The 9,475-nt window shown below is 36.4% G+C and overlaps 1 protein-coding gene across 1 annotated transcript in view; it reads right to left on the bottom strand.

The window, feature by feature from the left end:
• Nucleotides 1-2,635: 2,635 nt before the first annotated feature.
• LOC137004245 (interferon-induced GTP-binding protein Mx-like) overlaps nucleotides 2,636-9,475 on the bottom strand; it is a 47,307-nt gene continuing 40,467 nt past the window's right edge. Inside the window, exons 13-14 of the mRNA XM_067364430.1 lie at nucleotides 7,957-8,217; nucleotides 2,636-2,860 (exon numbers count right to left, since the gene is read on the bottom strand). Of these exons, the coding sequence (XP_067220531.1) occupies nucleotides 2,636-2,860; nucleotides 7,957-8,217 (486 nt within the window). The remainder of the gene's footprint in view (nucleotides 2,861-7,956; nucleotides 8,218-9,475) is intronic.

Genomic DNA, 9,475 nt, shown 5'->3' with positions numbered 1-9,475 from the left:
TGAGAATCCATCAATATTTCTTCAAATGTGCATGCTTTTAAGCTAAAAGCCTATATGAAATGCCACAGAGGTAACATAATTGTTCAGACACTTTGCATCAGAGAAATACATTATTTTAAAGTATATAATAGAATACCATTATTTTAAATTGTGATAATATTTCACAGTATTGCTGTTTTTTCTGTATGTTTGATATACACAATGATGAGCTTGAAACATGATCACAGAGGGTTTTTTCACAGCCTACCTGACTGAAAGGCCTCATTATTATGCAGGTCATTAGAGTTCTTTATGCAATTTTATGCAGTCTTCTCAGGTGTGAATTACCTCATTATTTACGACGATTCATACCTTGTGGCATTATGAGAAAACAGATGTTTTTTATGCTGTGTGGCAGGATGGAGGAGGAAATGGAATTATCCAAAAGTAGGAAATGCGTAAGGAAATGCGTATATAAGGAGAAGTTGTAAGAGGGAAAAGAAGGGGTAAAAGAAAAAGAGAGAAGCAGGTTACCTGAAAACAAAGCCTAGTTGGCGAGACTGATTATTTGACAACACTGAGCTTGTCTGGTGTCCGAACTACATAAAGACTGCTAATTTGAATTTTATTTGGGCTCTCCACCGTTACAGCCTCCATGCACTGTGTTTCTTGACAAAAAGTGTCTTACAAAAACTAAATCAATATATTGTTTTGTATGAACGAGTAGGTGGGATTATTTTTGCGTAAGCAAAGCAAAAACTCTGGTCTACAACCTCCAAGAAGTCTTGTGAACACAGATTTAATATATTTTTTTGGCCTTATTTCAGTGACTTAAGTTTTTTTTTTTTTTTTTTCAATAACCACGCATAAACGTTATTCCTTTAAAAAACACAAACATGCACATACATGTTCCTCACATATTATGGTAGCCTAGTTTGTGCTGAATGACACTTGGCACAATGACAATGACACAACCGCTGCCGTCTGTCAGTCAAATAATAGCAGTGATTGGGAACTTGAACAATAAGAGTCGAAAAAACTTCCATAGACAAATCCAAATTAAACCCTGCGGCTCTTGACGGCACATTGATGTCCTAAGACACGAAACGATCAGTTTGTGTGAGAAACCGAACAGTATTTATATATTTTTTTTACCTCCAATACACCACTATGTCCAACTTCGTTCAGCTTCCGGCTAGTGAGGTCTGATCGCGCTCTGACAACGGAAGTGATCTCGCGCTCATTGAAGTATATGGGCTTCCGTCACCAGAACGCGTTTTTTGACCTCACTAACAGGAAGCTGAACGAAGTTGGACATAGTGGTGTATTAGAGGTAAAAATTATATAAATAATGTTCGGTTTCTCGCACAAACCGATCGTTTCGTGTCTTAGGACATTAATGTGTCATCACAAGCTGCAGGTTAAGTTTTATTTACTGTTATAGTTGAAGTTCCCCTCTACTGCTATTATTTGACTGACATACGGCAGCGGTTGCAGTTAAAAATCATAATTTGCGTTCGACTGAAGAAAAAAAGTCACCTACATCTTGGATGCCCTCGGGGTAAGCAGATAAACCTCAAATTTTCATTTTTGGGTGAACTATCCCTTTAATATGTTTATGAACAACTGAAAAAAGCACAAATGTCAGGACATGTCAAAACTTCTCCAGGGCCCAAAAAATCCTCAGACCCCAGAGGGTTAATAAATTGTAAGAACAAATTTTTAATTCATGGCCACAATATATTTCATTATTTCCCCTGCAAGAAACACAAAACCTAACCAATAGTGTTAACAAAATCATACATGAAATAAAAACATTTGCTGAAGAAACTGTGCAGAAACTTTGAAGAAACAAGTGTAGTGGTGTACCAGGTGAGCTACAGAGCATGTTTTTAATAAAAACAAAAAAAACAAACAAAAAAAAACAACACACATTTTACAGTAAAATTAATATAATGTGATGTTAAACCATTTGTAATATTTCTCCATAAATGGTAAGGTAACTTAGAGATTTATATTAGTATTATAGAATAAAGGCTAATCGTTAAAAACTTCTTTTAGCATCCTGAGTTTATTGGGGGAGTATCTTTGTATACACATGTCCATAAAGCACGTATGGAGATGCAGTCGTAACAACAAAACAAATCTTAATTTATTGATCACAATCTCCAAACAGAAATACAAAATAGAATTTCAAAGAATGAAAAATACCAGTGTAAGAGAGCATGCGATTAAAGAAACTGTCCACCCTCTAACCTGTTCCTGACACAATTCCAACTAGCTATTAAGGCTGCAAGCCTTTTGCGCTGCAGTGACATGTCAAGGAGGAGGAGCAAGCAAATTAACACAAACAGGCCAGTCCAAGCATTAAACAATAAACATAATTTCTTTATACATTTAAATCATAATATTTTGAAACAAATAAAATCAATTAAACAATCTTATTGGCTAATTATTTGGCTAGTGCACAATAATCTAAATGTAGCTCTTACACATTGGTATGGCATTCATAATAATCAGTGACAGCAATCTGAATCAAAAGTATAGATGCACATTTTGTTACAGTTTATAATGATCAAATTTGAATTAGTAAATGTAATTATTTACTGATTTTGTGAAAAATCAGTGCATATCCATTATGTTTCTTAAAGCTATTTCAGAGTCTTTTGCTGATCAGGTCTTGAGCTTGTATGAGGCGTTCCAGACGCTGCTTTAGATCAGCTCTTTTGCATCCTCTCTCTGAGTCTTCACTCAGCAGTTTGACCACATCTGCCCCATTCCTCAGTTCTAACATTTGATTCCGCAATGTCTTAGCTGCATCCTTCAGCATGAAGAGGAGTATCAACATAGGCACATAGTCTGTAAGGCGTTGATAGACGATCTATGAGACAAGACATTAATTATAACATTCACCTGGAGTATAAAGACACTTGAGCCACCTTTCGGAGTTTCTCAGATTTCTACAGTGGTGAAATGCTTGTGAGGAACTTGTGAGGAACTTTAAGTTCCATGTGAGTAGCAACTTAGTAAATTCATCCAACATTTTCTATTAACCTATTTCAACATTTTTGTTCCATGTAAGAAAGACAGACATATAAGTTAAGCACAATGTTAGTTTGAGTTAATGAGGATAAAACTTTAAATTTGTTGACTTTAAAAAACTTAAACTTTAAAACTGTTCCTTTAAGGGTTTAAAAACATACAAGTGAACAGGAGAATGTAGTGTGCACTATAGGATAGCTTTGGGTGCATTCTGTGTCTGAAGCATGTGTGAATACCAATTCATTTGCAAACGGGACAGGACGTGGTGTGGTGCGTCATCAAGACCATAAAATGATGCCTGCATCAGAGAACTCCGTTTCAAAGATTTGGTGGAAAAAAAACAAGGCAAAAATCTGGATATTGTCAGAGCTTGAACATGCAAATGACTGATGGTGTGAAAACTAAGTAATTTCATGATAACCAGTTTGGAGAGAACAGCAGCTCCAGACTTGTGCTCCAGTATCTCACTGAGGTGGGAAAGGGGTGCTTTCACGCACCACAACCTCATTGACTCTGTGCATGTCTACACAAATGCTGATGTCTCCACCCTTTTGCATTTACAGTGCCTGCATTGTATTTTCAGGGCTAGCATTTTGGGCAGCTGTAATTCAACAGTTTGTAGCATTTAAGCTGTGAATATTTTAAATGAAAACATTTCACACACAATTTCATTATTAAAAACTCAATAATCCATATTCACCTTAATGACTTAATTTCCCAAATATTCAGTCTATTTAAAAATACCACCTATAATATTCAACGGGCAGTTTTCGGCCCATTTTATTTTGCTTTACAAATTCACTTCCACAAATTCAGTAGTTCAAATTCAGCAGAATATATAACATTGCACATCCAGGAACTGGAATTATGCATTGGTACTCTAGCAGTAGAGTACCAATGCATAATATCCATCTGCTGTTAGTAGCCTAACCAGCAGGTGGTGCAAACAATGGTTGACAAATACCAAAACAAAAGGTAGAGATAGTCATTCATTCACAAAAACTGTTTTGCATAAATGGAGTAAGCAGTAAGTATGTTTTTATTATCAGGGCCAGTGTATACGTGGAAAAGCCGATTAAGCCATGCAAACTGTATTTACTTTTAATTCAAAGTCTCTGTGACTACTCTTTTTCCCATCTACATGTAAGCAGCATTATTTACCACAAAGGATATATAATGTCAGTCCCTGGAACCTGATGTGTAGAACATTAAATCTGAGAAATAACTTGCTCTTCGTTGCTTTGTTTCTTTATATCAAGGCTTGTGCATCACTGTGCTGCAGTACTGTGGTTGCCCTCATTCGTCATTCTCCAGGATTTCTTCTGTTGTGGTACATTCTAAAATACTTAACGTGAAAAACACTTAACGTTGCTTAATGGACTAATTATACAAAGACCAAACTTGGTCAGTATACACCTTATTGGTGATGCATACTATACACTAGCCAGAATATGAAGATGCAAAGATTCATGCTAGGTGTTCCCCATAACCTTAAGTAAGGAAAAATTGACTCCGGGCCATTGAATTCTTAGAAAATAATGCACACCCGAAGTGGTAATGCACCGGAGTCAATTATTCCTTACTTAAGTTTTGCTGTTATAGGCTGTAATGACCTTTTGAAATAACTGAAATCATTTGGCAAAGTGATATGGAACTGTAATGCGGTCAAGACCTGCAAGAACTACTTTAGCCATGCGTTTCCCTGAAAATAATAGCACACCTTAGCACGCTGATCAACCAATCAGATTCAAGCATTCAACAGCCCCGTAGTATAACATGGCTTAATGCCACAAGACAAAGATATTAAAAGATTAATTTACCTTACATCATTTTGGGACGTGTTGAGAAATTATCCTAGAAGAATTTACCTCAGAAGGAGAGCACGACTGTGGTTTCAGATTCATTTTGAAGAGCGACTTGATCCGAGCTGATCGATTTTTCTTTTTTTAGTGGCTTAAAATTAAGTTATTTTGTCAACAACCATGCATAAATGTTTTTGTGTAAGACAAATATCCTTATTTAAAACTTTATAAAGTAAAATAACAAGCTTCCGGAGTGACAGCCATATGCATTTGACGTACGTCCAAAAAATATCAACTTCTGCGACAAAAGTTCAAATCTCAGGGCATATCAAAACTTCCCCAGGACCCCTAAAACCCCTCAAACCCCAAAGGGTTAAAAAAACAAACAAAAAAACTGGATATGAATTTCTACACAATCTTGACACCTCATGTATTTGTGGGGGGGATCGCACCAGGTCGCCTGTCAGGAAGCACTCATCCTACTGTGAGCTGCTTCCTGCTTCTGGCCAATCCAAGTTTAATTTGACCATGCACGGGATACAACCTCAAGCAGCTCGTCATATGCAGGAAAGCAAGAGTTGCTTCTCTGATTTACCAGCTTCAACACAATAGACCCTGTAGCCAACACTATGTCCTCATTTAGACTGGAATAAATCACAGAGAGAGAGAGCTTCCAAATACAACATTTGGACATCAGAGCTTGAGAAAGTGCTTAAACTCTACTTCTGCTAACTCCACCTGTGAACTCCATGATCAGAACTGCCACAATGCCTCGGTAAATGCAGGATGCGAGCCACAGGGCACAGAGAAGAAAGCCATGTGGGAGAGGAGCTTCTTGATTGTAAATTATTCACAATGAGGCCAGTCAGCCCCCTTATGCGTCACTCTCAAATAACACGTAAATTATGAGTGTCATCCCTCGTTAAAAAGTGAGGGCACTGCAAAACTGCAACTTTTTGCCATGAAAATGTTCAGCGTGATCTCATGAGAATACGTGTTTATTTTTACGTAAAGTGTGGTTCTACCACACATACTTTTACTTATGTTTTCATACACACAAAAATGAACAACCTTGACGTATTTATAGCACTAAAATGTAAAAATACTTACGTATTAACAGCAATAAACCATAAATCATGTAACGTAAAGTGTAAATGTAGCCTATATAAATACCCATATATTAAAATTAATGTTTTAAATCTGTTGTGTTCAATTGTCATATCAATACATGTTTGTCAAATATATTGAATGCAGTTTACACATCTAATTAATATGAAAATAACATTTCTGCTCAATTTGGAGGATTACATAATGTTAAACAAGACTACAATTTGAAAACTTATGAATAAAATTTCTGTAATTGTTTAACCATTTTGTAATATTTAGTTTGTTTGCTGTGTGACACAGAAGGCATTTTCACCTATGCAGCGGCTGACAATCCAACCATAAGATACACCAAAGCACAACATAAATTCACAAATCACATCAATTTTATTTGTTTACTGTACTCCATATCTTTAGAATTCATATGTTTGTAAGAAACTGATCCCGATTCGGCCCTTTATCTGTCGATCTTCATCTTCATTCTCAGCAGCGGCCATCACGGTCAAAGCCCACGCTCGTTAGGATTCAAATTTGAAAGCTGCGCCCTCGAGAAACATTACGACATGGTTTAAGGCACTGATATCGAACGCTAATTGGTTCTCACCTGCTTCATTACAGATAGCAAAATGCCGTGTTTCAGAGGATTGATATTTGAAATGAGTGCGCGCCTTCATGGAGAGAAGCCGATACGTCATATTTTCATAGATTAATAAGTTAAATTCTGCTCTGTACCCTATAAAAAACTATTACTGCCAGAGAGGATTACGACTGCAACTCATCATCATTTGAACTACTTTTGGTACCACATTTTCACAATAAATAAATTATTGTGATTACGCTTGTTTGTCTGTTATTCTTTTATTTATAACCGTATGTAGTTTTAAGAAATGGCTATGGGTAGGTGCTGGATTAGCCGCTCAAAATATCGTTTTAATGTTATATTTAAAGTAAAATTGTCATTTTCCTACACATTTCTCTCCATTATGTTTTATTCTTTTAACATTCTGTATAAAATGGGTATGTTTAGGTTGGGGGTGGGGTTTAGGGATCTTACATTTATCTACAAAATGATAAAATGGAAATTATACATATCTTTATGACATGAAAGATTCGTAAATATTTTTTTTTTGCTGAAAAAACATAAGTATTTTTATGTTTTAGTGCCATAATTACATCATTACTGTATGTTTTAGCACCTTTCTAAATGTACTAAAATGTACGTTTTGTGTCTTTGAAAGTTACGTATTCATACCTACGCATTAACAATGAGACCAGGCTGAAATGTTACAAGTAACAGAAATAAGCACAAATGTCAAGGCATGTCAAAACACCTCCAGGGCCCAGAATATTAGGTTGCTATCACATTAAGACCTGCACACATCCAGACACACATCCGATTTTACTTTCACTTTAGACATAAAGGCCCGGTTTCACAGACAGGGCTTAGCCTAAGCCAGGATTAGGCCGTAGTTCAATTAAGGCATTTAATTAGCTTTTATAAACCTTCACTAGAAAAACACATTACTGGTGTGCATCTTGAGACAAAACAATGACACTGACATATTTTAAGATATGTCAGTACAAGTTGTTTTCAGTTACAACAGCTCAAACATGCATTTTAGTCTAGGACTAGTTTAGGCCTTGTCTGTGAAACTGGGGGATAGTGTTTTTGTTAACCTTGTGTGTATAAGACAGTATTAGCGCAATAAGATAGCCAGTAATATAGTAGTTACCATGTGCTGTTTGACAGGCTAGTGTGCGCACTCAGAAAAGGTTAGAAAAGGACTGCAGGTTAGAACAGCACACAAATTAAATGTTTAACCAAGTTTTTAATGCATGCACTTAAATAAATTTTGTGATTGCAAACAACTGCATTGTCCAGTGAGCAATATTTATAATTAAATAATTTGAACTGTTACAGCCTTCTCATAACTCATGGTCTTTAAATAAATAAATGAATTAATCAAAAAAAAAAAAAAAAAAAAACTAAAGTATGTTTTAAATAAATACTTTATGGTACATTACCCACCTCATAATAGAGAACCAGTTTGTCTGGTACTAGATTTCTTGTATCCAACAGTGCACAGCCTTTCGAATTAAAAACTGCGTCATCATCGCAGTGGTTCTTGTCACTTGTTTCTATTCCACTCTTCTGAGGGATGTCAGAGTTATTGAGCTTCTGTTGAAAAACCTTGTCCTGGGTGAAGAACAGTTGCTCCATTTTAATGAACTCCTGAATTCTTTTCTCAGCTTCGGCCTCTTGTTTTGACTGAATTTCATTAATCATGTTCTGAGGAGTATAACATAATCAAAGATAATAATAATGATAACAATGATAAATATAGCTGCAAGCAGCAATTACGGGGCCAAGCACAAAAATGGCACAAGAAGCAAGCCAACATGGCTGGGAGCATCAGACCAACAGCAGTAGTGAGCAATTAGAAAAAAAGTTATTAGCATTTTTGTCAATTTTGTTATATCTTTTGACTACAAGGTGGCGCTGGTCCGAAACTTCTCAGGCTCCTTCAGTGCATTGTCCTGATGACCCATACCAAATTTATGAATTTTGGTCAAACCCATCAGAAGTTATAAGCAAAAATGGCATTTTTAATATCTCCACTCCAGTAGGTAGCGCTGCGCCGAAACAGAGTATGCTGCCTCAGGTCATGCTTGTGAAGACACATACCAAGTTTGGTCTGAATATGTCAAAGCACTGAAGAGATACAGCTTCAAGAGTCGTTTTTGCATCATGCCTCAAATTCTTTGCTCTGGTATACGAAAACGGTTTGACATATGGACTTGAAATCCATAACTTTTTGTCGGCATGGTCTGAAGATGACACGGTTCAATTTTGGTGAAAATCGGAGCAACGGTCTAGGAGGAGTTCGAAAAAGTAGGTTTTTAAAGAAAAACAATATGGCGGACAGGACGTTTAGCTGACTATGGCAAATTTGATATCTATGTTCTCAGCATAACCCAAGGAATCTACAGAGACCAGTTTCATTACAATTGGTTAATATAGACAAAAGTTATTAGCATTTTTGTAAATTTTGTTATAACTTTTGACCACGAGGTGGCGCTGGTCCGAAACTTCTCAGGCTCCTTCAGGGCATTGTCCTGATGACCCATACCAAATTTATGAATTTTGGTCAAACTCATCAGAAGTTATGAGCAAAATAAAAAATTTTCATATCTCCACTCCAGTAGGTGGCGCTGTACCGAAACACTGTATAATGCCTCAGGTCATGCTTGTGATGACATGTACCAAGTTTGGTCTAAATATGTCAAAGCATTGTAGAGATACAGCTTCAAGGGTAATTTTTGCATCACATCTCAAATTCTTTGCTCCGGTATACGAAAACGGTTTGACTTATCGACTTGAAATCCATAACTTTTTGTCGGCATGGTCTGAAGATGACACGGTTCAATTTTGGTGAAAATTGGAGCAACGGTCTAGGAGGAGTTCGAAAAAGTAGGTTTTTGAAGAAAAACAATATGGCGGACAGGAAGTTTAGCTGACTATAGCAAATGTGATATCTATGTTCTCA

Source organism: Chanodichthys erythropterus, chromosome 17 (assembly GCF_024489055.1).
Source record: "Chanodichthys erythropterus isolate Z2021 chromosome 17, ASM2448905v1, whole genome shotgun sequence".
In the NCBI taxonomy this organism is placed as follows: domain Eukaryota; kingdom Metazoa; phylum Chordata; class Actinopteri; order Cypriniformes; family Xenocyprididae; genus Chanodichthys; species Chanodichthys erythropterus.
Note: the sequence above shows the minus strand (reverse complement) of the source record. Positions and strands in the feature narration are given on the sequence as shown.